The following is a 27,845-nucleotide window of genomic DNA, read 5'->3' as shown; positions in this document are numbered from 1 at the left end:
TCAACATGAAAACAAAATGAAACATTAAAGAATGCACAGCAATCATCAGAGATTCAGAGATACTGATATCGTCCTATGGAATTAGGTTTGTGTCAATGTTTTCAAACAACACTTGTCATGAAGCTATCAACACTTTTTAACAAGCAAATAAAGTATTAATTTTATCATTCAAAAATAGTGCATTTTATTGTTTGAAAATACGCTTGTTCTTTGCACTCCCTGATTTGTTCTTTGCACCGTGTTTTTTTGTTTGCGATTCTGACCACAGGTGGGCCATAGGAAGCTGCCTGCTGATTGGCTACTGAGTTTTGGAGCGACAACTCAATGGACAGCATCTCAAAGCGTGTGACTACTGCCGGATCATTGAATTGTTGCTCCAAAACTCAGTGAGGGAACACAATAAAGTACAATATTTTTGAATGATTAAATCAATATTTTACTTGCTTCTTAAAAAGTGTTGTTTGAAAATATTGACATCCAGCACTGCATCATTGATAGTGATTCCTGTGAAAATGAAGAGATGGACAATGCTGCTGCCGTGACCCTGAGGAGGGACACAGGATGGAAAGATGGAAGTGAAATAAGCCTCTCAATAACTTTGCTCCATATTTTTTTTTTGGTGGCACTAAGAGTAAATGGGTGAAAGAAGTGCACAGCGTTGAGTTTCCTAATGCATATTTTTGTTTTCAAACCTATCACGAAAGAATGGACAATTTAAAGGATGAGCAGGTGAGCAGATGGCAGTCAGTATTACCCTACATCTGAACCACAGTGCAACATAGAAAAGCCAGCGGTTACACGGCCACAGTTTCAAGCTTTGTTTGACCACTCGATTGCTTTTTTAAAGTGGGCACATCAGAAGGCAATGTCGGGTGAAAATAAAGCGCGCAACATTGTTTATTGGCCACAGATGATGGAAACATAAACATGATTGAGCTCAAGGTAAGAACTCTCTCAGAGTCGTGCAGAGGGCACACGTTTGTGTTACACGTCAATAAATGGATGAAATGTATATATTTTATAACATATATATTGTATTTTTCAAATAATTACATTCAGGACTTATTTCTTTCTTTATTTTGCATTCCGTGTCACAAAACTGCACGTCGGCTGTTTTTTTTTCTTTTTTCTGCTGCATGGGCCAGTGTCGAAAAAGTGATTAGAATGCAGCTTCCATGGGAGTGAATATCCACCCATGTAAATCAAATCTGTGAGCTTATGAAGGAGAGGCAACAACAATTTTGAGAGCAATATGCAATATTCATTGTTCATAAATAATTAATCTGTTTGCTCGCATCTCAGCTTAAAGTGATTGTGACCCTTTTTCATATGAATGTATATCTCTGACAAACTGTCATGCTGAATGGAGTGGCATTTGTATTGCGTTCACGCACACCGCCATACCCATACTTCATTGCTTCCTGCTATTGCCTCTGGCCCTATTGTGATTTCAGAAAAAGAACAAAATATTTGATCCTCACTGAGGCTTTTGCGCAGAATCAGGATCTGCTGCAGATTAGAAAAGTTACTCTGGAATGGCATCTTTTTTTTTTCTATCAAACACCCAATTATCTGCATCTGTTTATGTTCTCACACGCGCACAAACAGTAATTACTAAGAGCTGTACAAGCAAGAGAGCTTGGTCTTATGTGTGTAATTTAGTGCTGTTCTGTGGTTGCCAGGATACAAAACCAAAAGCCAACGTCACCTTTTAAATGAGTCATTTTACCTTTAATTTCAAGTGGAGTTTACTGTCTATCGAATCCAGCGTTTGGTGTAATGAATGTACACAGAATGAAACCTATTCTGGAGATTTCTCTACCTGTCCCAGTGCAGTCAAGGACACGAAGGCTAACATGGGCTTCACTTTACCTTCTTTACAGAGAGATAATTACATTCTCAGACACTGAGCCAAGTAGTGCTGCATACTAAACCGTGAATCACATTTACTATGCATGTGAAGGGTTTTAAATTGGAAACCTGATTGGTCTTGCTTAGATCATGCTATTATGTGATGAGCACTGTGCAGAAAACACATTATTTATTGCAAAAAAAATCCACAAAAAATATCCCCCAAAAAAGAAATCCACAAAAAAAAAATATCTCCATTGATGGCTTTGGTGGGGTGTGACCCTCACATGCTCTCCAGTTTCAATATTTTTTATTTTTCATTTAATCTCAGACATACATTTTGTTATAATACAACAGAATATATGTCTGAGATTTGTTAAATCTGCCAAAACTACAGGTGCATATGTATTTCTATGCAGGTAAAATAAAGTGCCCAATTTTGTCAAAATACATGAATCCTTCAACTATTTATCTCACTCTTTTGTTATAATCTTCCTTTACTGTAAAGTCTAACCTTGCAGAGTGAAGATTGCTGATTAATTTTTGCAAGAACTTTGCAGACTTTGAACAATGAATTCATTCAACAACAATTCAATTCAAATATCCAAACAATCTTGTGCTGCCACGTACCTTCTTTTTTTAAAATGAAGCAAATGTCTGTTAACTGATTATGAAGTCAGGCGTTGGGTCATTTCATTGGTGTAGTAGGTTCCCAAAGCTTATTTAGCATGTCATGTTAACTCTGTGCTGTCTCACCAAAACAACCATGACAGAATCAATCTTAAGAGTCGGGACGAATCACTTGAGAGGCCAGCAGATCAATAGGCCAATACGAAGTTTCTCCTGTGCTAGAATTGATAGCTGCAGTAAGGGAGACATAAAAGGTTTCCCTAATCACGTTATAGACAGATGAATAAATTGATTTGTGGGGATTTTTAATCAGTACTGTTCAAAGGCGTCATAAAAATTATATTGTCCTCCTGCGATCAAAGCCAATGGAAAATGATTGTGATTTACAAACAAGTTGAGGCTCTGAGCTTTGCACTTTTCACACAGTTTTGTCAAGTTCGGCAAATCTTTAAAAGTGAAACGAACATTACCCCCACTTCAATGACTTTTGACAAGTCACCCTCTAAAATCAGCCCTGATATTTCTCCAGGGACCATGACAAAGTCTTGCAGTTTCTGGATTCTGACGGCACCTTTATAGCAGCTGCCATGAACTGCTGCACCTCATTGTGAAATCTACCTCTTTTCACCCCAGTTATGTGTGTAAATACTGCCGACAGGCTTCCTGCTGCCATGAATACTGAGTGTCAGAGTGTTGCTACCCAGGGAAATTGGGGGTTGTCTGAGGGAACATTTGTCGAGTAGAAACACGCATCATGCCTGTCAGAAGTGGCATTTGTTTATATAGTCCTGCTTCTCAGCATGGGATCCCACACAAGTCCATGTTTAAAAGGGCTGAGCTCAGGATGAGTTTTTTCCTCAACAGAAAACTGCAAAAAAAATCTAAATGGAAGTGGCTCTTTTTTTATGTGGAGCATTATGACCAACTGCGATCCACATCTACTTCACATGACAGAATCTGGTTCCTTTGTAGAGGATCAAAAGAGCAAGTACACATGACCTCATTAGTGCTGCCGTTTTTATTCAAACAAACATTGCACTTAGCTTTTGCATCTTCATGAGCTGAAGCGTGAAAGTGTTCATGTTGGATGCCTTTTTACCCCAGTTGCCTCTAGCTGGACTCGGATAAGCTACAGTAGTATATTCAAGGCATTGTCTCACTGTAATCAAATCATAACACGGACAAACCAAATCTAATCATTTGCCCATTTTAAAAATTCAACCCCCTCCAAAATCTTCCTGCTGGCTTGGACGTGACCTATTTTCCAAGTGAAACATTTGTCAACAGTGGCACACATACGTGGGATGCTGGGTGTGTGTGTCTTGTGAGGGTAATTCTTAAGTGAGTATGTATCACATGCAGGGACTGACAAGAAGCAAGTCTAGTTGAAGTTTTGAATGATGGTGAAAAATGTATATCCCATACCCCCATGGGTGCTTGTGCCCTGGATGTTGCAGATTTCAACAGCGTGTCTATAACGCTTCAGGTTGCTTAGTGGCAGTTGCAGTTTGATGGAACCATTTTTCTTTTTTCAATCTAAAGCTTAATCCCATTTTACCACTTAAGCCCGTGGTACACGTTGCGCGTCGCATATCACGGACCCTAGCACACTCGCGCGTCAGGGTCTGGATGCAGGGAATAGGACATATTTCTACCAAAGAAGAGAACGATGCTCCAGCTCCCTCGGACATGTCTCGTCTGAGCGGCTCACAGCTGAAAGGGGTGTCAGCCGGTTCGAGGGTCACCAGGTCGAGGCTCGGATGACTAGTCTTGGCGATGACTAATTCTGTTGTCGAAATGTTTTTTCTGCTTGGTGAGTCGGGCGTATACTCCGGAAAGTTCAGTTCACGCATGTGCTCTCCACACGCAAAATCTGGGCATTAAGCGCTGATGACGCAGTTCGCGTCTAGAGCTGAAACAATTAATTGATTCATCGATTATTAATCAATTACTAAATTAATCGACAACTATTTTAATAATCGATAATTTTTTTTAAAGCTTTTTTCATGATTAAAACAAGATCTGATTGTTTAAGTTTCTTAAATGTGAGTATTTTCTTCATTTCTTTGCTCTGGATAACACAGAAATCATCAAAAGTGAATCATTTTGGTTTGTGGACAAAACAATACATTTGAGAACATCATCATTTCCAGGTTTGACGAACACCGATCAACATTTTTTAAGGTTTTATGAGATTTTATGGACCAAATGATTAATTGAGAAAATAATTGACAGATTAATCAATTATGAAAATAATCGTTAGTTGCAGCTCTATTCGTGTCTTGTGCCCGGTGTGCACTGTGCACGAAAGTATACCGGGGGCTTTAGCCCCACCCCTCTATTTTGCCTGTTCTCATGTAGGCATAGGTTATCTCGATATACATTAATGTCGAGTGGTAGGGTGATGTGTAAGAATTAATTATCCCACATGTTTAAAAGTTTGCAGTCTTGCGTACATACCATAAACCTGCTTTGTAAACAGTAACTTTTTTACCACTACCGGTTTTAACTCAGTTGGCAAAGAGAATAGTGGTAAAAATTCGAAATGGGATTGGGCCAAAAGGCTCAAGCCAATACGGCCGCTGTCTCACAGTTCCCCCCGGGTTAGTCAGACAATGTTCTCTTGTACAACAGATGTTTAAAGTCATCATTCACTGCAAATGCCACATCTGCCAAGTGATGCTGACAATTTCAATGACGCAATATTGACCTGACAAAAAGAAGTGGGCGCTGCTCGATGAGCTCCAAACTACAGAAGTGCAACTGACTGTTTCCACAGGTGGCCACTGGCTGTCAGATGACTTTTAAGGCAGTGAGATGGAAAAAATACATGTTGTTCCATTTGAGATTTGCTCATGTGTGATGACAGCCAGAGCAGAATATTGTCAGAGTGCCAAAGCCATAACCCTCTCATGTTCTTCCTCGCACACTCACATTTAGATGCATCATGACGCACACTCCAGTCAACTGGCCTCGTATTAACTGACGTCATGTAGGTCTTCGCCGTCTGTAGAGATGAACACAAAGCCCAGACAGGATTGCCAAAATGCCAAATTGTCTAGTTTCATACAACACCTCGTAAATTTTATGGCTGAATACATTTTATGAAATGTCATACAGCTTCGACTACAGTAGTAGTGAGGGCATATTATATTCATAAAACCCATCATGATGCTATGCATAAACTCTTTGCTCACAATGGGCTTCATAATTGCATTTCTCCTAATGTCAATGCACTGTTGGAGCATTAGACATTTTGAATTTGAAGGGAAGCAGAAGACAAGCGGGGGGCGGAGGGCCGGGGGAGCAGACAGATGGGGGAGTTAAAATCTGTGCTTCTCAAGTCGTCTCTCACTTTGGCCCATATTGGCTGGATGATGCAAAAGTAAAGTCAGTTTTGGGAGCGTCAAAGCATACACACTCAATAGCGTTAGTACTTAGTGTACTGTGGAGTTTGGCAGTAACCTGTCACATTTGTTATATCTTACTTTTATAAAGGGCGCTTTCACACGTGAAAGTCTTAATCAAGGTTCATGTTCAAGTATTTATTATTGTCCTTTATTGTCCTTTGTGTTGTCCTTTTCAGAAAATGCATTCAATTCATGCAGTCTGTTATAGTTTTCACTGTAACATCATGATGGTACGATGATCAGCATCACCAACTTAAGACACAGTTCTTGACAGAACATCACGTCAATCATTGGTGGCCATATTGTAGGAGGTGCCAATGACTCATTTTTGCCTCTCTTCCAATTATTTTTCTTATATCTTTATATAGAAATAACTGAAATTGGTCAGAAAGTCCAAACTATACATCTTTTCAAACTGTAAATGAACCAAACTGTGGCTCAGTTTGAGCCCGACTGAAACCATCTGTTTTGGTTGGACTACATTTTGATCAGTCGGTGCGGACCATGGTCCGAGCCATCTCTCACATCTGTTAGTTTGGTTTTTCACTCCAACTTTCAGCTATGAAAATTAAAAGATGACTCCTGTGACCTTTTAGGTTTAATGGTTATGTACTTTTCACTGGGGAAATGTCCCACACTTGGGCCTAGAGCAAGGTTATGTTCAAGATACTAGATGGACACAGAATAGTGCCACCTATACTGGACAATCATTTTAATTAAAAATGTCATCACCATTTGAAGAAGATCCCATTATGGAATTGTGAGAAAGTGTATTTTAGGAGGACAGAGTGTTAAGTGACCAGCAAGGACCTTTAGCTTTGCCACAAAGATTTATTTTATAATATGTCTTTCCCTCTTATTGCAGAGGACCAGCTCCTGAGCAAGCATGTACATCATCCTACAGCAAACACTGATTAACACAATGAAGCCTTGTTCCTCTTTATACTTATAAGATGTGAAAGCAAGCCCACTCAAGTTTTTATATTTGCTTTTTATTTGCTCACAAATCCTTCTGACACGACCGGGATTGCAGCCAAGAGAATTAAGACTGGCGTTGTCACACACACACGATAATCGTAAAAATATGTCTAAAACCATATTAGGGAATATTATCAGTCTGCGACTTTTCCGCATTTGGCAACTGCAACTTTTCAAGTGGAATATGGGTTTTACATTAATGACATTCATTCACATTTGTCTGCTCTTTGTTTGCATCACATTGTGACCACGTTTGTGATTGCAAGCGTCTCTTTTATGTGGATGTGCCCTGGAAAACTTGGGTTGACATCCACTGCAGCAGCTTGTTGGGCTCTACTTTAGCTTTGTAGTTCAAGCCTCTGGGTTCCGTCTACTGTAGACATATATATTCAATATTTATTTATTTATTATTTCATTTATTCACTGAATGAATGTCTTATTGTTCAAGTAATACAAAGTGTTTTCTTCAGTTTCTGTTGCTGCTCTGTTGTGATGTGTTTTAAGAATGTGTTTTAAATGCCTGGGTGTGGATTTTAATTTTGTTTTAATGCCTCATCCATTCATCCATCCACATGGACTTCACACATCATATGTAGGGACATGTGCTCTGTGACCTGTTGTGAAAATAGTGTTAAAACAATGGCTAAAGGAATCAAAATAATGCTTTAATTTTGTCCAAATATTGATAAATTTTTCTGGGAAACATCACTATTGCATTGATGTAGGTAATTAAAATAAATTATACCATTTCACATCAGCAATAACCAGCTGTCACTGTTCTCAGACAAGGCACCCAAGAGCACAGCTCAGAAGCAGCTGTAAAAGTAAAGAGTCTTTATTTCGGGGGAAAAAAACAACACAAAATCAAAGTACAAAGGGTCAAACAACACTCTCCAAAACAGTGCTGAAAAACTGAGGCACAAGAACATAACAGAGACAGTATACGGTAAACATGGTAAATATATGAGAGATGAAGACAAAATGGGGAACAACTGAGCAGGTGAGTATGAGGAAGTGAGAAAAGAGACAGTGAATAAATACGTAGAAACTCATACATGAAGAAAATTCAAGTTAACACTCCAAATTAAATGACTTGTTTAATGGAGATTTGTTTTTATTTACCTGGAAATTAAAAGAGCATTTTTTCTTGCACCTGCACAAACAGATGTTCATCGACTCTCACAGGCAGAGAGTGAACACGACAGCAAGTGAGAAGCAGTTAAAAAAATAACACCCTGAATTTAGGAGAATATAAAATCGTAGAGCTACAAAACAAGACCAGTATTTTGCATAAAATAAGCTCCGGATCATTTTAAATCATTAGAGGTTCTATAGCTCTCCTCTTTTCAAGGACTAATGACGGCATCAAATGGGTGGACAAGATTAATCATTTAGACTTTAAAATTAAATTAAGATGAGTCTTTATCAGCTAAATTCATTTTACTCCTCTGCTCCACAAGGTCCTTCAGATATTGATATTTTCAGAAAGACAATGGTTGTGATTTGATCAGGTAAATAAGAACATTTCATGAAGTCATCTTCATTTCAGTGAGCATGTGCAATCAAAGTGATAAGAAAATTGGAGTGAACTGACTGCATGATTATGCATTGATTTAATCTAGTCCTGTAGAGGGCGCCAAACCCACTGGTGCTCAAGCAGTGCCTCTCCTTGCAGAGGAGAAAGCCATTTAAGGTCAGTCCATGTGCTACGAATGTTCGTGTAGCAACAAGTGAGAGAGAGTTTGACTTTAATTTATGAGAAACATCAACTCTGACTTGATGTCACTGATGCTGAACTCTAAGCTATTTTAATTGGAGTGAGAAAGAACTGCTGCTTGTATCCTCACTAACCATTTTCTGTTTTGAGGTGGGGTGGGAGGGCATACTAGAGGAATTGTGGGGGGGGGGGGCTTTAAAATGTCACTATTAATTGCCACAATCACAGTTGTGTCTAATTGCATGTTGAGTCACCGCCACATGCCTTTTGTTGTTTGTTTGATGGCGGATCAAGCTGTGGCTCTTGACATTGATCTCCATTTGTCCCAAAAGTATAGCTTTCACAGTGGAACGTGTTGCTAGGAAACCACTACAGTCTCCAATTTGTTGTTTTTTCAGAGGCTGTCCGCTACTGATATTATCACCAAACACTTCAACAGGAAACAGAATAAGGACGACAATTAACAATATAATTGCGGGCTGGCAAAAGTGTGGCGATGTAATAATACATATCCCGATACAACGACGATGATTTGATATATTGTGATGTATTGGGATATTATTGTTATTTAGGTCTATAAACATTGTCCAGCGTATTTCCTACATATTGACACAGAATTGCTACACTTTCACACCATGTATTTCAGTGTGTTTCAGCATTTTCTTACACCCTGAGTAAAGTGCAAGTTATCTGTCTCTGAGAACGTTGACCATGAGTCCATATATTGGAGTGAAAGCTGTCCTTACTGCATGTTCTTCAACTGAGACAGCTGTGGTTACTAAATGTGGCAAAACTGATATAGTGACATGCAATTTCCCCCCCTCCTTTTTGCAGGAGTCAGTGGATCTGCCAGCAGGTCCCCCGAGGGCCTACTGGGACCCCATTTCGGAATGTCTAAGCTGTCCTTTTTTAAAAACTTTATTTTTTTTTTAAAAGTTTGCAAAAATATGAAGGCCTGAGGCGGCAACAGCAGCAGCAGTAGTGTTTGCATGTACTAACATAGACTCTTCCAAGCCAATGGAAAGGAAAATAGCAGATGACAAACATCTCAACTTGCCTACAGTATATGGTAAATGACTCAGGAGTAAAGTGTTGATGGCAAAGGTCTGTCTAAGCTTGATTTTCTGAATTCCAGTGGTCCTCCTCACTTCTCCTCCTCCTCTCTCCTCTTCATTCCTCCCCTGTCCTCCTCCTCCTCCTCCTCCTCCTCAGCATCCAGCAGCTGCACTTCTCCTGCCTTCCCTGACGCTGAGCGAAGCCTCCCATACAGATGAGCGCTGGAAGCCACGCGCCTCTTGACGTAGCCACTGACCGTTTGCGGTGCCACTCGGTCTCCGTAGCACGTATTGCGCAACGTGACTGATGCTTTACTGGCTGCACGGCGGGCACATCCGGCTCCCACCGTCGGCGTGAATTCATTAGAAAAGTGGTGTCATACAGCGGACACCTTTTTTTTCTGAGGAGCTGGGGAGGAAACGATCCATCGCTCCACATCAGTCTGGACTGGACCCTCCCTCTTGTCTTTGGCAGCGGCGGAGATGAGCTGAGCAGCGTCGGGGCTGCAGTCGTGATGTGACTGTGAGAGCAGAGCGCACACTGTAGCATTGCCAGCAGCGTCTTCATCACTTTTTCCACCGAGAAATCCAACCGCTGAGGTTTCCACTGTGTTTTTGTGACTACAGAGGTGATGGCTTCGTTTTGACAGCATGCATCAACAGCAGCGGAGCGAGCCGTGACCACAGCCAGAATTTAGCCAATGTCCGTGGGTACAGAGCCCCCGTCCGCCCGCAGTCAACAGCGTCTGTGCGGCTCCTCGGTTTGCGGCTTCGTAGCTCTTTGCTGAAGACACACGGGTTCTCTGTGAGGAGGAAGCCAAACTGGAGGCGAGGAGAGGTCGCTGTTTGGTCTAAGGCCGGGCTGTCTGCAGCCCACTGTCTCTCCACATCCGCCGCGGGGTCTCTAGCTGTGCTGCGAGCGCTGCGCCTTTTTCCTGACTTCTCCTTACCTGAATTTGTTTGCCTCCTGCATACATAAATACCTTTACTGTGTGTGTGTGAGTGTGTACCGAGACTGAATTAGTAGAGAGCAGAGCCGCGCTGTGTCTATGCACCTTCATCACCCATGAGAGGACTTCTTGCCGCTGAGAGCTGGATATGCAGAGATTAACGTGAAAGGATGGATCTTATTGTGTGTGTTTTGGGGCTGCTGGCGCTGGTCGTGGAGGGCATCCGCTGCCAAGGAGTGTATGGTGAGTATGTTCTCCTGAAACCAAACGTGATCATGACCTTGTAGAACAGTGATGCTCATAAATTCACTTAAAGATTCCCCCCAAAAAAGAAGAGTATGCAGCATCAGCCCCTGCAAAGGTGAACAAGCAGGTCTGAATGTCATGTTTAACTGAGAGTTTTCAGTAACCCTGAGGTTATACAGCAAATCCTGTGTGCAGCCAATCATGCACAGCTCCTTTTATCATCCAATCCATCACTCAGGATGGTTAGTGAGGCGGCTAAATTTAGTAGGTTACATTCATACATGAACACACTGGAACCTGATAGATCTGCCCTGACGCCTGGAGCCTCTCACACCAGATAAGCACATACATGTAACCTGTCAACCATATCATTGCAAAAGGTTAAGATTACTTGCGTTACATTAAGCCAAATATATGTTTTAATGGAAGGGCCGCAGTCTGTTGAGCAGTCACATTTGGCATGCAGAGCCGTGAAGGATTTTCATGTGGTTGATCTAGCTGTCTACCTCTTCGTTCCTGCCTTCGTGTGCCTGAATTTCTCTCTGTTTCTCCCTCCCACACACACTACACACATTCCCATCTCTTACCCTGTCTGCTTGTGCAACCAGTGGCACAGATGATGTCTCCTGTGAATTGTCATCCTCCCAGTCGCAACAGTGGAAGCAGCAGCAGCAGCAGCACCGTGAGGAAGTAATGATTCATGTTCACAAACATTGGGACCAGGGAGGGAACCTTGAGGCGTAGCTCTGACCTGTCACCAGTGGCAGTGACTCTGACCAAAGCAGAGATTGACGCTTGGCGAATGTGAGATCAAATAGAGATGTGGGATGGTGTGATCCAGAAGTTGTTGCCAAGATCTTTGTCGCCGTGGTGTGTTTCTCTGTGAGTGTGAAATCCAGTAGCAATGAAAGGTCACTGTGAGCATGACAGGAACAGTCATGGTGTTGCACCTGATCAATCTTTTTTTTCTATTATTTAGCTGTAGACAGAGGAAGTGAATAAGATGATGAATCCCAGCACGTGTCAGAACAGCTGTAGCATCACTGCTTATTTGTCTATTCATAAAACAATATAGATTTTACTTCTCGGAATGGCTCAATAACACTTTTTCACATCTAATACCAATACCAATATCACAGCCTTAGTATAAGTCTAGTAAGTAGTATAAGTAGTAAGTCTTTTCACCAGATATCTTAAGTCCACATGATCACTGCTTCCCTTACTTACATTCTGGTCACATCACATTGACCAGAAGATATATACCCTTAAAGAATCTGTAAAAACAGAGAGCTTGTTTTTATCTTGATTAATCATCAATTCAACATTGATTGCAGTCCTCACAGTATCGGCTCCTCCCTCTTTACCTCATTTTGAAACCCCTCAGCAGTCTGAGATGCAGCTTATACACTTATCTGTTGGTATTATGTGTACTTAATAACAGTTATGTGAGGTCTTCTGCTGCTGTAGCTCGTCTGTAGATCCTGTTGCCTTAACAAAGGTAATTGCTCATTGCTCATTAAATCACCTTTCTTGCCCATTCTGATGCAGTCAATTTGATCTTCGGCAGGTCGTCTTGACCCTGTCTACTTTTACTGATTTGCTGCCGTGTGATTGGCTGATTAGATATTTGCATTAAGGTGCAGTTGAATAGGTGTACTGTAGGTAATGTTGTTAAGAGTTGGTGAAATCCTCCATGTTATGTATTAACCAGAGGACCTGACATCTCATTAAACATAAATGTATATATCAAGACAATATTGCCTCCACTCAAATGTATATCTACTGAATCACTAGCTGTAAGAGGAACATACGACTCGGGGGACACAGAGACGTAACTTAGCATAAAAACCCGATCACATGAATGTCAGATCAAAGCTGTGGATTCTTAGTGTGAACGAATGTTTTCCGTGCAACACCATGTGTGTGCAGATGAAGATGTGAGCTCATTAGAAGGAATCATATCCCATAATGCTCAATGTGGTGTTGCCATTTGTGGCACATGTGGACTGATGGGCTTAGAGCAGTGGCAGAGGATAATTGTAAAAGAGTATTTGACTGTGTGATTGTGCTTAGGGCCACACAGTTGGTGTTGGTGTTGGTTAGCGATCCGGTCAGAACAAGGGCCTTTCTGCATGGAGTTTGCAGGTTCTCTGGGTTCTTCTTACTGTCCAAAGACAGTAGCAAAGCAGGTTTGGGGATTAGGCAAATTGGACGCTCTAAATTGACCGTAGGTGTGAGTGTAAGAGTGGATGTTTGTTTCTGTGTGACCCTGTGATGGACTGACGACCTGTACCTTTCACCCTATGTCAGCTGAGATTGACAGCAGAATTTGAATATGTCCTTTTTGTTGCTGCTGCTGCTGTATATTTTGATCTGATAGGGTGGAGGTAGATGTATAAACGCATATGACTCAAAACTTGTACTGTATATCACATTTTTGCCAATGGTAAGGATCCACAGGTGAAATCCTTTTATATACCTCATGTTTAAAGCACACAGCCTAGAGCATTACACCAGAGAGGTGCTCTGAATGAAAATGGCACGGTTCAAAAGTCAACATTTATTATTAATGGTGACAGTAATCAGTATTCATGTTGTGTACCCCCCCATTGTATTCATTGCCGGTTTTGACATGGGGGGGTGGGGTCAGTGAGAATATTGTGCACCACAGGTGAAAGGCAGTGAATGTGTGATTGAATAAATGCAGTCTTAGATAACATTTAATGGTGCCAGTTACTTAGAAATGGTGGAGTTTCACAACAGGTTTTCAAGATACCTTGAAACTAGAGAGCAGTGATGGGCCTCGCTTTTATTCACAGTGAGATGCGTCTCGGTAGAAGCACCAGATTCCACCGTATCCTTTTTGGTACGTGCAAAGCACCATATATCATTTTGCCTCCCTGATCGCCAAATGAACCCAGTAGCAGATGAATGGGACGGTTCGCGAAAATGAGACTTTCAGCAATTATTTTAAACCCCAGAGCATCAGTATACATCATTGCTGCAAACTAAATGGTGGAATCATGATGTAGTAATGAAGAAATTGCATACTAGTGTGTTAAGTGGTGCTGCCAGAATCATTAAGGAGGATTGATGAAGGCCAGTCATCCCTCCATGACTCCAGGCCACAAGTAAAAGAAACAACTCTCAAGCACATCTGCTGCACTCCTTCTTTCTCCTGTCCTTATGTTTTCTTCCTTTTTCTGTCCTCCTTGTCTTGCAGCTCTTATTGGCCAGTATCCATCATAGCCCGTGAAAATATCGCAGGTGGACGCAAAATGTCATGTTGCTGACAATCAAACTGCACTAAATAATAATATCGCACAGCTACAATTGAACATGAGCCTTTTGATAGCATGGAAATGCTCCTTTGCTTGTTGCTTCATCTGGGGATGTAACGCCTTCAGTGTGTTCCCTCTGCATCAAAGTCAGACAGCGACAACTTCCATGGGATGTGCAGATGTTCCTGATCTTGTTTTATGTTATGCCACTGAAGAGGGAAAAGTTCCTACTGCTTGCTTTTTCTCCCACCTCTCCCTCTCTCTCTCTCCCTCATTCCCTCTCGTTTGCATTGAAGTCCAAGCAATTGCTGGGGTTTCTTTTCATGAGCCCCGGTTCAGACGCTTTGGCTTCTAAGCTATGCAAATGCATTCTGCCAGTGAAACTAAAGCCGTCTTTGTTGGTTCTCAGAGGCCTCCTCCACAGAGTCCTTCATCATTCCCTTGGATCGGGACCCTCACATTTCCCCACCGTAATGAGACCATGGATAACTCTATCTCCTCTCCTCCCCTCCACTCCCTGTCTGTCTCGCTCCTCTCTGTCTGTCTCTTCCTCCGTATCCCTCGGATCCCTCGGGGACTGCCCGATGGATGTCTTCAGTATATGTGCTTCAACCAGAGACAAATTAGGATATACAGCTGGGGTAGAAGGAGTAACGCACTGAAGTAAAACACTGTGCGGCGCACATCAGGGATTACTGCATTACCCCTGGGTGTGGCTCCAGATAGCACCAATTTAATCATAGTGAATGTCAGTTCTCTTTGGACCCAGTCTCCTGAGACTGGCACTGAACAGACACAGCAGAGAGTGTGTTTGAACTTAGTCTGTGGCACTCCACTGTTCTCTGTATTCACATGATAATGTTTGACTCTTGAATTTAAATACTCCTATGGAATGTGGTTAAGGTTAAACAGCTGCGCTTTATTACAATACAGTTTGCATAAAACTTCTGGAAGACTTTATTTTTGGTTAAAAATAACAACAGTGGAGAACTGCTGAGTAGATATATCCTCACTGCTAGTGGACAGCTGGATCCCACAGTGACATTACTATGACATCATCAGGGCTGTTTTGTCTGACTTCATGAAGCCTGTCTGTTTATCTCGCTGACTTGATGCTTAGCTGTAAAGCCAAGAGGTGTCATTGCTCATGTGAATGTGAGGTGTGTGTCTGTGTGGCAGGGCTGCACTCTCCCCTGGAAGAATGCACGCTCTCTGCCTCCTGCAGCTATTTTGGAAGAGACAGCTGTATAGTTTGGCGGCAAACAGAATGGGAAATAGGAGATTTGAGCTTTAGAGTTGCTGGTATTTTCATGAAAAAACACCTAATTCTGTTCTTTTTTGTTTTGCACTGTTCAAAGCAAAGATGAAGTCATGCACAGCTGTGATGAAATAAATATGTTTCCAGTATGCATGCAGAGTTTTTCCCTTGAAGTTTCTGGAAGTATTTTCAGTAGCAGTGCTGTTGTGTAGTTGTTGTTCACAACGGCATGGCCCGTATTTGTTTAAGTCAAAATAGTTTTGTATAAAATAGCTTAGTAATCGTTGTCGATTATTAGTTTTCTGTCTTTTGTATTCTGTGTTGCAGCCTTTGGTGCTCACTTGTGCGAGTTATGAGTGATAAACATTAGCCGCACATTGATATTAATGATTGTGGGAACATTTTGGCAGCAGTGCTCAATCATCAAGTAGCGGATGAGCCCCACTGAACGAAAATAATCAACATGCCAGTGTTTTGCCGGAATATAACACAGCTTTGGCTGCTTTTCACACATCACGAAGAGTTATAATACTTTTCTCCTTCTACTGTGAGGATTTGGATGAGCTTTGGAACACAGTTTACCTCTGGATCATTCCAGGCCAAATCCCTGCTGCAGACCAAAGAAGCTTATTGTAACCTGGCTGGCTGTTTCATCTGTTAAGCCCACATCCCCAAACCCAGAGCTACTTGTCCTGCTCTGTACAGTGTTGAGCACTGAAAGCTGCTGCTAATGAGTTTGTCGTCATTAGTTTATTCAGTCTCATTCAGGTACGCGTCAGGGCCAACCCTGCACCTTGGTTTATTTAGAATCAAAAGCAGTTCTGCACTTTTAATGAAGTCTAGTTTGGCCTCTCATGTGTGGAGTGAGACTGTCGCGAACCAGAAATGTCAACCCTGGTCCTGTTTAATGTTCCTTGTACAGCGGTACAAGGTGTTTTATTTGTAGTGTTTGAATAATGTTAATGAACAGATTTTGACAGACACATGGTCCAACTCTGAAGCGACTATTTCTTGTCTTTAAAATGCCAGACAGGTGTTGCAGCTGTGAGCCATGTGGACAGATCCCTTGGATAAAACATTGAAAGAAGAAGTGAAATTTGTCTTTGTCTGTATCAGTAACAGACCTGCAGCTTGACTGTAACATCATGATGTTGTTGGCGGTTCACGTCCTCATTAGTAGCGACATGAGCAAACTGTGGACTGTTTTTCCAAAGGGTGACTGACTGCCGGCCTCTAATATGGACTAATGTTATACTTGCAGGATGAAATCTCATTTACAAGGGCAGCCTGTATTCATAAGGGCTCTTGGTGCCCGACCATGACCATGTGACTGTAACCACATTGACTCACCTCTTGTCTGCTCTGTACTGCGAAACCACTTCCACAAAGCATGTTGAATGAAAGAATGCAGCGCAGGACTGAACCTACCAAGTACCAGAGGTCAATACTCAAGTAAAGGACAAGCACTCACTATAGCTATAACTATTTATTTAAGGACACAGTTAACTCCAGCTAGCTTTAGCAGAAATTGTCCTCAACCTCTGATTCCGTAACTGCTGTTTCCATTGAAATGATTATTTGCTGTGGTATAAAAGTCATTTATTTTTCTATAGTATGTATGCTTTCCGTGCTTTACCACTGTCAAAAATCTAGCTATAAAAAAGGGTCAAACTAATTGATCTTGAGTAAATTATCTTTTTATCAGGGCTGAACAAATGAAAATTACACATAATATATATATACACGTTGGAAACAATTAATATCTCTTAAATTCTCGTCTTTGCTGTGTCATCAAGATAATTAAATGTTGTTATGATGAACATTTTAAATCTTATTATGTGTTGACGTTGACATACTATATTAAAACATCCAGCAGTAACATTACAGTTTAGATTATATTCCAACATAATTCAGCCCTTCTTTTTATAGCATGGAAGGAAAACCTGTCTCATCAGTGCACATTTATTTTAATAGATATGACTTAAGTTTCTGAGGTGAGGAATCTGGTGCAATAATAGGAATTGTAACTGAGACAGTAGAGAAAAAAACCCCCACAGATGTAAGCTTGAGCCGCTCATGAGTCAGAGCCATGCTTCACGGTTTAGTTTTACATTTTCCTCACAATTTATAACCACGGATTCACAGATACATCATGCACTCATTAAAGTCCTTGCAATACACCATGTGTTTTAGTTTGCACAACACCCCCTCCCTCCCTCCCTCCCTCCCCTAACTGCCCATTATTCACAATACACATTCATCCCTTTTATTATGGCTTCATGCCTCGTACATGCATTACAAGATAAAGATACAAGGCCAGATGCAGAGAGCAAGGTGTTCAGCCGCACATGCTGAATGCTGATAAGAACAGACACGTTTATGATTTGTGCATTACGAGAGGAAGCCGTTTCATTTATGCTTTCGGAGAGGCCGATCAATTGTAGTATGAAGCTCATGCCCTTATACCTGCCTCGCATGTATTCAGTGTACATGTATGACTTCACTGTGACAACACTTCTTTTGTAAATGTGTGTGTTGAGCATCGGCTCGCGACGAGTCATGCGCTAGCTTTGCATTATCAAGCATCAGTTCCTATATGGGATATTTTACATGTACTCGTGAATGTTTGCAGTGTGTTGCTCTATCTTAAATTCTCATTATCATGATTTGCAACGCTTTGAGTCACAGAGAATTATACATACTTGCCGGCTTCAAAGTGATGCAAGTGATGAAAGGGCCTCATTGGCTATGAACGTCTCCTCCTGTCTTGCCTTACACATTTCAGTCAATTAATGCGTCTTAGATTAGCAAAACTGACAGGCCCTGCATTTACACACAAATTACAAATCCCCCAGCAACCCCAGTAGGTAGCTGACAAGAGTTACAGGGCGTCTTTTGGCAGAAGTGTGTAAGACAGAGAGCAAAAAAAAAAAGAAAAAGCAAGCCTGTAGAGGATTTGTATGTTGTGGCACCCACAAGAGGCTAATGCCAACCTTCAACTATGTCACTTCAGCCCACACAGGCATCCTAAGTGCAGCTCCTGTGAAGTGATGTCTGTTGTCATGGTGACAGTATGTGAGCCTGGCATTGCACATCCTCTGACTTCCCTGTTGCCTCCATCGCTCAGTCCTCCCTCACTGCCTACCTACTTGCACATGCTTTTACATGCCAGGAAATCAGTCGTTGAAACAAATGTGAAGTGATTGCAGAAAGCAAAGCCCGTTCCAGCAGCGGCAGCCTTACAACTGGGCACGAGAGCAGATGAGATTCCTGTGAGGGGAGGCATAGGATGCAGAAGGTTTCGGAGGGGAGAGAAGCTAAACGTGTCTCTCCAGAAAATCACCATTTTATTGCCGTGTGAGGCAACTGCAGGAAGGGCCCTACTTATCGTTTGAGCAAATAATGCTTGAGCTTCTCCGACAAGTACAAACAGTGGTGAAATGAACGTGATGGTGACGGTGACGGTGACTATCTCCGATAGTCTCTGTCTTCAAAACCGATGCCACACAGCCAGACAGCAGGGGAGATGCACATAGAGACACTTCTGCATAAACTAGCATCATAGCAGTACATCCTCACCCCACCCAGCCATGCAGAGAACACACACGCACATATCCACGCTGTGTTTTTATTTTCTCCCCCCCCCTTTCTCTCATTCCCCTGCTGGCTGAAGGAGACTGACTGTGGAGTTTTGCAGTGCCTCTGCAGAGGCACTGTGAAATTTTGACACAGATGAGCATGCAGTTTGTGTAAGTGTGGGAGCATGTGCACCCATTTTCTGTGTGTGTGTGTGTGTGTGTGTGTGTGCGTGTTTTTTCCCCCTCCATCTATCTAGGGCAACGGTTTGCTGGGTAGGAAAGTGTAGCAATTTATCAATGTTTTCACACGTCAGCCCATCTGAGGAAGACTCATCATGGATGCTGAACATGCCTCAAAGTGCCTGCGTACATATGATGCAGTCATTACGTGCACTTTTACACTTGGTTTTACACTTGCTAAACCTCATAGCTTCCTTAAAGGGATATCCAACTGTCTGTTGAGTCCTTTCTGCATTATGTTTCTGTCTCTTTATCCCTCAATAGTCTCTCAAAACCATATTCTTCCAACAGAGATTCACCATGTAATAGCTAATCTCTTTAGCGTCATCTCTCTGCCCGACACAGTATATCCTTAGAGGCTGTTACACCCATGGGGATAACCTCAAGCCGTGCACTGTCAGTTAATGGCTTCCCATGGCAAAGTAAGCAGAGTTATCTGGAGTAGTCAAAGCACTTCTCCACAGCGCATCCACTCGGTGGCGAAGGAAATCTCAGAGCGAGATTTAATGCAGATGTTCTCCCTTCTTGTCTTTATTTAGGCTTCTGCAATTCATTTCACCTGGAGATAAATTGCATTCTTACTGTAGACGGGCGCTGGCTCTGCAGCCGCTGCAGAGAACCATAAACGGGAAGCAAAAAACTCCAAAAACTGTTGATATGTTGCCCGAGCCTCCTCGCGGTCTGGTGCATGTGCTGTTAATTTATGATTTAGCCTTCATTTATTAGCTGTCCATGAGGTGTGCTCTGGAGAACTTTTTACTTGCCACAATCAGCCCACGCTTTTTGCCTTGAGTGAAACTCTCACTAGATTTGGATCAGTCTCCTCTGGCCTTAGCAGATGCTCACATCCACTATTTATGGACTGGGGTTTATTATTTTTTTTTTATCTTTAATCAGTCTCTTGTTTTCAAGTGTCCTTGCTTGAAAGGTAAATTGTGTCATTTTAAAGACTTCATGTGGACACAGGTCCAGTCACTGACGAATCAAAAATTATAATTAAATGCAGCATGGGCCCTGGTTGGAAGTCTGATTCTTTTTCCTGAGTTAATTTCCAGTTCATCATATCTTGTGATGTCTGGGATTAGTACACGTGTTCAGGCCACATCGCGTCATCCAACAAAACAGAAAAATTCGGTTCGAATAATTCCGTGATCCCTCACATGCCTAGAAATGTGACTACAGAGGGAGAGAGACGCACACTTGGTGGTCCCTTTCCCTTGTCTTTCATGTCAGTTAGATGTGTTTCATTTGAAGATGACTGAAGCCTGATGGGGGGCCTCGTCAAATGCCACATTCACAGCTTGAGCTGACCTCATGCCCTTTTTCATCATTTCTGCTTCTTCACGTTTCCTTTCATTTTATGTCCTCTTCCCTTTCCCGTGCATGCGGTGTTATTACTCCTTTGTTTCTGGGTGTGTACCCAACGTCTCAGAGCGTGGCATCGTCTCTGAACAGTTGAGACGTCTCAGTTGTAATAAAAATGAGGATTGGCCTTGTTAAACCTCTCCATTGACCCTTCATCGATTACCTAGAGAAAATTGCTAAAACATAACTTGGAGTAGAATTTATAAAAGTCGACCCTTGGTCTCTAATCAAAGAGACCTGTGTGCTATGCTGAAAAAAACTTTCACAAACAACTGCAACTTTTGTTTTCTTATGGCTGACTGGCAGATTGGCCATGGATTTTATTCTTTAACCTCATTTTGGATGAAGGTTGACTGTAAAACTGCAGGTCAATACTCAATCTATAGTTGATTGTTTGGGAACAGCTGTGCCAGTCCCTCAACAAGCACGATTAATTACTCACTGAGTGCATTACTCTATGTTGCTTCTACACTTTATAATAAACACATAGTTTACCATAGATTTTTAAATAATGTGGAACCACGCAACCTCTGAACCTTCAACTCTGACCATAATTCTTGATGGTGTATATCCATCCATACATTTTCTACCGCTGTTTTCTCCTCCCCTTATATTACGATTCAGTTTCACTGTTAATCTTCAACACGACAAAGACATTGCTTTGCAGCTTTTAACTTTCCATCTTTTCAATCAGTTTACATATGTAAATATAGCCATAGAATACAATAAAAGGCACAGTTTCATTCAGCTGATATAAACTACAGTGTGATTGATTGACATATGGCTTGTCCTGGCAACATTTAGCGACTTTTCAGGCTGGCTTTGGCTACTACGCAAGTATTTGGCAATATGGGTTGGGAAAAACCTTGATTCTTCGATGCATCGCGATTCAGACGTGGACAATTTTTAGTCGATTCCCAATTGTCCAAATTCCGATTATTTAAATGTCGAATGATGTAAAATAGACGGTACAAAAAGGTGGAACTGAACTGAAGTGCAGCGCGCCGTCACCCGGACACTTTATGGGAAGCACATAACAAAGAAGCATGTAGCCGAGATACAGCGGCGCTATTACACTCACACGGCGATCGCAACACTCGACAACAAAACCAAAACAGAAGTCACAGCCTCCAGGTAAAAGAGGGTAGTATATATATTACATCTGATGCTTGGACATCTGCCATGCATCTTACGTCACTATAACTGCGCACTTTATCACCAATGACTGGAGGCTAATGTCACATGCGCGCCAAACAAGGGCAATGAATGAGAGCCGCACGGGTGCTAATGACGCTGAGCTGTTAAACATATTGCACGTAAAAGCAAGATTCAGTTTACATTTTATCTGAAATATGTTAATTGGGATTCAAGATGTTACTTCTTTACAACGCAGTTGTAACTTCCCAGTTTACACATTTCCTTTAGTTTAATGATTTTATGATATTGGAAATGAGTTCAACTCTTGTTTCTCATCACAAATGCACTGTTGTTAAAAATAGCAGTGGGTCAGTGGTGAGTGATTGTTCAGTGAGACAGGATGCATCGATAATAGTTTCATAGGCAACTCTTGCCTTTGCAGCAGGAAGACCGAGGTTTGCGACCTAAGTTTTTAAAGTTTGTCACTCATCGAAATCCCAGCTTTTGCCACGGAACGGGAGACTTTGAAACTGCTTTGAAATGCACCAATAAACCTCCACACATCAGTGGATCCACACGTCCTCTGTGCTCATCAGAAGAGGCCATGCAAATCCAGTAATAGCTTCTCTGAATGCATTAATAATGCTTTTCAAAGAGGTGGAACCTGGGTGGTGTTTCCATATTTCTATCCATATTTATACCATAAGCTTCATATCAGTACATGCTGATAATATTCATGAATTCCACAGCGGCCGATACTGCAGAATCTGAATAGTGATATTTGGCTGCGCCCCCTATGCAGTGAGAGCCTCCTGCAGTGGGTGTCTTATGCATTCGTGTGTGTGTGCGCACTCAAGTGAATGTGTATCTTTCTGTTTGTGTGTGCATTCCCTGTGGATTTCTCTGATGCTACCGAGGTAATTGGATGTGTGACGCCCACCAAAAATCTCCTTTAGCCCTGGGCAAGCGCTCTTTCAATCCCAGCGTGCCTCAGTGGAAAGCACAACCCAAAGGAAGGCTTATTCTTTCAACTGGCAAACATCAAATGGTTCCCTGTTCTCTCCATCACAGCCTCCGTCTCTCTGCTCTGCTGTAGCATCAGTGGAAAGCCATTAACATGTAATGACACAACCATACACATGCATGGCAGCCATCGGGACTCATACAGATGAGGATAGGATACACATTGTGATCGCCATGATTCTTCTACTTAAGAACTTTAGAGTTTGTAGGCACGGTTATTTTTGGGTAGAGCTAAAAAAAAAACAGCTGTGGGGCAGGTGCTCAAAAGTAACTTGTGTCAAATAGGGATGGCACAATACCACTTTTCTTGTGTCCGATACTGAAATCGCACACTTGAGTATCTACATGTACCGATACAGATATCTTTCTGTCATGTTGGACCTTTTAAACGATGAAGCCGTTAACAACCCATCTGTACTAAGTCATTTAGTACAAGTAGGGCATTAACTGAAATGCCAATTTGTCGATGCATCAACCTCAGTGGCACAAGTTGGCACAAGGATTCTCTCTCTGTGTGCGCTTGTGTACACAATACAATCTTTCTTTACAATCTACAAAAAAGAAGAGTTGGGGTTAGAGCGGGCGAGTCTGGTGGGGGTGTGTACCTGGGGTTGGAGGTGACGACATCGAGTCCATCGGCCCTGGGATTGGGTGCGACGGGGATGCTGAGCTTTGGTGGGGGGTTTCGGGCGAGCAGATCTGGGGGTCGGATCGGACGTAGGCCACACTAGAGCCGGGTGGGAGAGATCGTAATCACTTTCTGTTGCGCACTTAAAATGACCGGAAAATTCAAGGTATTAGCCTATGTTTTGTTTTGTTTAAATGTCTTTGAGAAGGCGTGTTTATTCTTTTTGCACTTTACTACACATATGGACTGTTAATGTGACCGAAAAGTTGATCTGAAAAACGAGAAGTCATTAATGCCCTATTTCAAAGACAATTCTCCAATTGCGTAACAAATATGTTTCTTTCATAAAGAAGAAATAAACAAGTTACAACGTAACTCAGCTAAAATGCTATGGCTGTTTTTTTTTTTGTTTTTTTTTTACAGTCTGTGCATAGTGAAGCATTTGATACGCGAGATTTTTGGATCGTATTAGATTTAACATTTTTATCTCTCCGATATCCGATCCAGTTATAACAACCAAAATTGAACATTAACACCAGCAGCATAGTGTTGAGTTCTGGCCAAATTCGATTGATGTTTTGGTTTCGGCTGTTTGAGAATGACAAACATTTACTGTCGACTCTGCAAACGCTCATTATACCAAAAATGTATGTAAGCCGACTCGTAAACATTAGCAAGCAATTAACCAAGAGAATGATTTTTATAGTGTCACATCATTGATACATATTTAGAGATGGTTGTGGTCTGTTAATGTATTTTTTTTCACTCATTATAAATTCTAAAATGTCAGAGAATAGTGACAATCCACACATTTCCACAGCCTTGTTTGTTGTTTTCACATGACTTGTCAACAGTACAAAACTTCAAGGTTTTCCATTTTGGGCAGCGGTTATTTATTTTTTTTAATTACAGATTTACAGATTACTCATTTCATTAATAACTCCTTTATTCTACAGCGTTTTGTCAAAAAAGCGTGAACAATACAATTGTTTTTCCCCAGACTATAAGATGGCATCCTTAAATTGCTTTTTTGTTATCAGTATGTTTGACTCTTTTGATTATTTTGAATTTGTTGCCTATCCTTCTTTTAGAATTTCACTCATTTTGATTATAAGTTCAAAGTCTGACGATTTAAATGTAATTATTTATGAGAACGATACACATTTATCATCATATGCCAGTGAAAGCAAGTAGAATAATAATGTAATATAAGATGGATAAAAGCAGTTCATCCTCACACTGGAGAACGACTGGTTACTTCATGACTTTATTCGACTGTTAATAGTAGATGTTGTACTGTGATGTTGTACATCTCTGCTGTGTTCTTATGCTAATTAGCTTTCTAACTTGCCAAACAAATATTTTGAGCACGGTATCTGCCTATTATTAGCATGTTAGCAATCCCACGTTATCCCAAATCACTACAGTGCCCAAGTACATTGACATAGAGCTGCTACTGTAACTGCAGTCCCTCAGTGTTTGATTAATTTCCTCGACTAATTGAGCATTAAACATTCATCTTCTGGTGCAACTGTAATGTGTTTCCTTATAAAGCAGCGGGGACTTCACGGTAATATTTGTGGGATTGCAGGTTGTTTTGAAGTCGCACACACACACACATGTCTCTCCTCTGTGTGACAGTAATTATATGGTTAATCCCCTGTGCAATGAAGGAGCAATGTGTCCTTTTAGCTCACCGGGGTTATTTTTATTTCATTTTTTAACCAGAAGTCTTATTAATAATGCATGAAAACGAGGGATCAGAATGAGGTTTCCTACTCAAGAGGAGGCCTTGTTTAGGAAGTGTAATCATAACTGAGGGTGAGTATAAGTCTCCGCAGTGAGACACCTATCTGATCACACAAATGCACACACACACACACACACACAGAACACGGGGGAGTGCATCCCAAAACTATCGTGATCTCTGCAGCTGTCGGTGTTCGACGTGTGTGTGTGTCAATGTTGTGTTTGTGCACGTCGTCTGTTTGACTATTAATGTGTGTCCACAGACATTTGTATGCATTAGATGCTGCTGGCCGGGCTCTTCCTCATTCCACCAGTCTGACCTCCCACTGAATCACACAGTGCTGTGGGCACAGGCAGAAAGAAGAAGGTGGAGGAAAAGGATCTTCCTTTGCTTCCCTTCCCCGCCTGTTTATCTGCTATGATTTCTCTGTGGATAATTCCTTGACCTTGTTTTTTTTTTTCTTTTTTTTTTTTGAAGTTGCATAATATGCTGCTTAAGGTTTTGGTGCAGGGCGCTGGGGGGCGTGGAGGCAGCAGGCGTGGGGGCAGGACACTGATCTAAACTGTGATGACAGATGAGGCTTTCTCACTTTCACCTCCTCCGTGCTCTTGAGGAGTGCTGAGGCGACTGAAAAAAAACCCCCAAAAACCTTAAAGACAGCAGGGGATTTCACCACAGCCACAAACAGGGCTTGCTGAGAGGGTATGCGAGTGAATAAAATGGCACTCTCTGAGCTGTGCAGTCCATTCACACAGAGATAGCGGGAATCACACTTGCATGGCTTTGCTTTCGATCCCTGTATGTCTTAGTCTGCTGCTCTCTCTCTCCCTCTATCTTTCACACACACACACACACACACACACACTCTTGCAAGCAAAACAAAAGGCAGAAGCCCTCTGACTTACTTGCGTTGCCGTTAAGTGGCTTTTTGTCCAAGTCGTCGTACTTGTAGCGGGAGTAGGAGTGAACCGTGATGATAACATCATTAAATCAGCAAGAGGGAAATAGCTGAGGAAATTGCTCACTGCCCTGACATAATGTGCTCAAACTCATTAACATATGGCACAGAACCGCACGGTCACACGTGCACAGAGATCTGATCCAACAGCTTAAGGTAAAAAGACGTTGGATTTTTATTTGATTTTTTACAGGAAACAATGTCATTGAGAGTAGATGATACACAGTTTAAATAATGAATTCAGTTCATTCTTTCATTGATAGAAAGAGCAATGAAGAAACTGTAAGCGATGAAAATAATTACACGTGGATGTCTTTGTCTTAATTAAATATGTGCTCAATCTAAACTTCTCTCTGATCACAACATTTAATCCCACTCACTGATTATTGCCCACAGGGGTTTCAGACACTTTTGGATTTGCTAATTAATCAGAACACACACACACTGAGGAAAATACATGAAAACACAGGAACATGTACACGTGTGTATTAAAATGGCAGCAGAAGTAAGAACAGCTGTGCAAATCTCCAACCGTCACACTGATTTAGATATGAAATGAAAGAAGGATTGTTATTCTGAACCAGCTCAAGCTTTGATATGTGTTGTTCAGAGGATTATATTGACCTGCAGTCAATGTTTAGTGTATTTTCTCACATATAGGACTTGAATTTTAAAAAGGCTTCTTTCTTATGAAAACAGCCTCTCAGCATTCTCCACCACTGCCTAGGAGCGAAGAAAGGAGGTGGTTTGTCAATAAAGATCCATCACTGAACTCCTGTAGCACTCCGCTCTGATTCTGAGCCTCTGGTTGATAAAAAGCATGAGGTTCTCAATCCACCACACAGTCCATTAGACAGTCCTCTCTCACAAAGGGTTAAGAGAAATTAGATTTTCTTCTCTGTGGCCTCCTGTGAAGGCGTCATTGCATATCTGCAGATTATTTACCCATGATTTTGATAACAGCAGTTTTGTGAGCGAAAGCGTTTAAGTCCTTGTGTACTATTTTCAAAGCCTGTTATTAGAGTTCTTGGCTTGTATTTGGCCTTTTTATTCAGGCTTGTTCGCAATGCAAATGGATTTGCCAAAAACCCTGAACATAAAATAGTCCCTGTTTTGTTCCTCTCATTTGTTTTGAGTGCTGCTTTCCTCAGATATGCAGTGGCCCCCCTATTGGCAACCTTAATAAAAGCTACAGCTTAATGGTATTAAAAGATCGGGAAGAAAATAAATGGACAATATTCTCAATTTAAAATCATGAGTCGCTGCTGGTAATCACTGGTACTGGTTAAGATTATAATGTTCTGCAAGGCTTTTTTAAGTTGATTAAGTTGAACACAGATCTAAGTTCCTGTGTCCTTTACGGTATTTAAATAATGTTTAGCCTGAATGTGCATCCATCTGCAGGTCTGTGCTATATTGTATTTGATATTTGACACTGACTTAGCTGTTTTCCGTGTTATTACTCTTTAGATGGACTGTTAATGTCCACTTTAATAGCTTTATGAGTCTTCTTCATAAACTGATGTTGCCTTATTGTCAACAGCAGTGCGTCATCATGTGTGCTAATATGTGGCTGCTTAGTGCGATGAATGTTTTTATTGGTGTACGGGGAGTGTACTGGTGAGTCTATTTACATAATGGAGGTTCTTTTATGGCGGGTTTCATTGGAGACGTCTCCCCTTGGACAGAGGTTAGCCGGTTCCTCCGCTCCAACCGCATCGACTGTAAAATTAGCAGATATCTAAGGTTAACAACTTTGATTTTACATGCAATTATCGCATGGCGTTAAT

General features: G+C 41.5%; 1 protein-coding gene across 2 annotated transcripts in view; it reads left to right on the top strand.

Annotated features, from left to right (window-relative positions):
• Nucleotides 1-9,832: 9,832 nt before the first annotated feature.
• Nucleotides 9,833-27,845, top strand: part of LOC131443360 (MAM domain-containing glycosylphosphatidylinositol anchor protein 2-like) — a 154,102-nt gene continuing 136,089 nt past the window's right edge. The window contains exon 1 of one of the 2 annotated variants that reach the window (XM_058612919.1): nucleotides 9,833-10,834. In XM_058612919.1, coding sequence (XP_058468902.1) covers nucleotides 10,762-10,834 — 73 coding nt within the window. In that variant the 5' untranslated portion in view covers nucleotides 9,833-10,761. The remainder of the gene's footprint in view (nucleotides 10,835-27,845) is intronic. The other variant, XM_058612920.1, reaches the window with a different exon arrangement.

Source organism: Solea solea, chromosome 17 (assembly GCF_958295425.1).
Source record: "Solea solea chromosome 17, fSolSol10.1, whole genome shotgun sequence".
Lineage (NCBI taxonomy): Eukaryota > Metazoa > Chordata > Actinopteri > Pleuronectiformes > Soleidae > Solea > Solea solea.
Note: the sequence above shows the minus strand (reverse complement) of the source record. Positions and strands in the feature narration are given on the sequence as shown.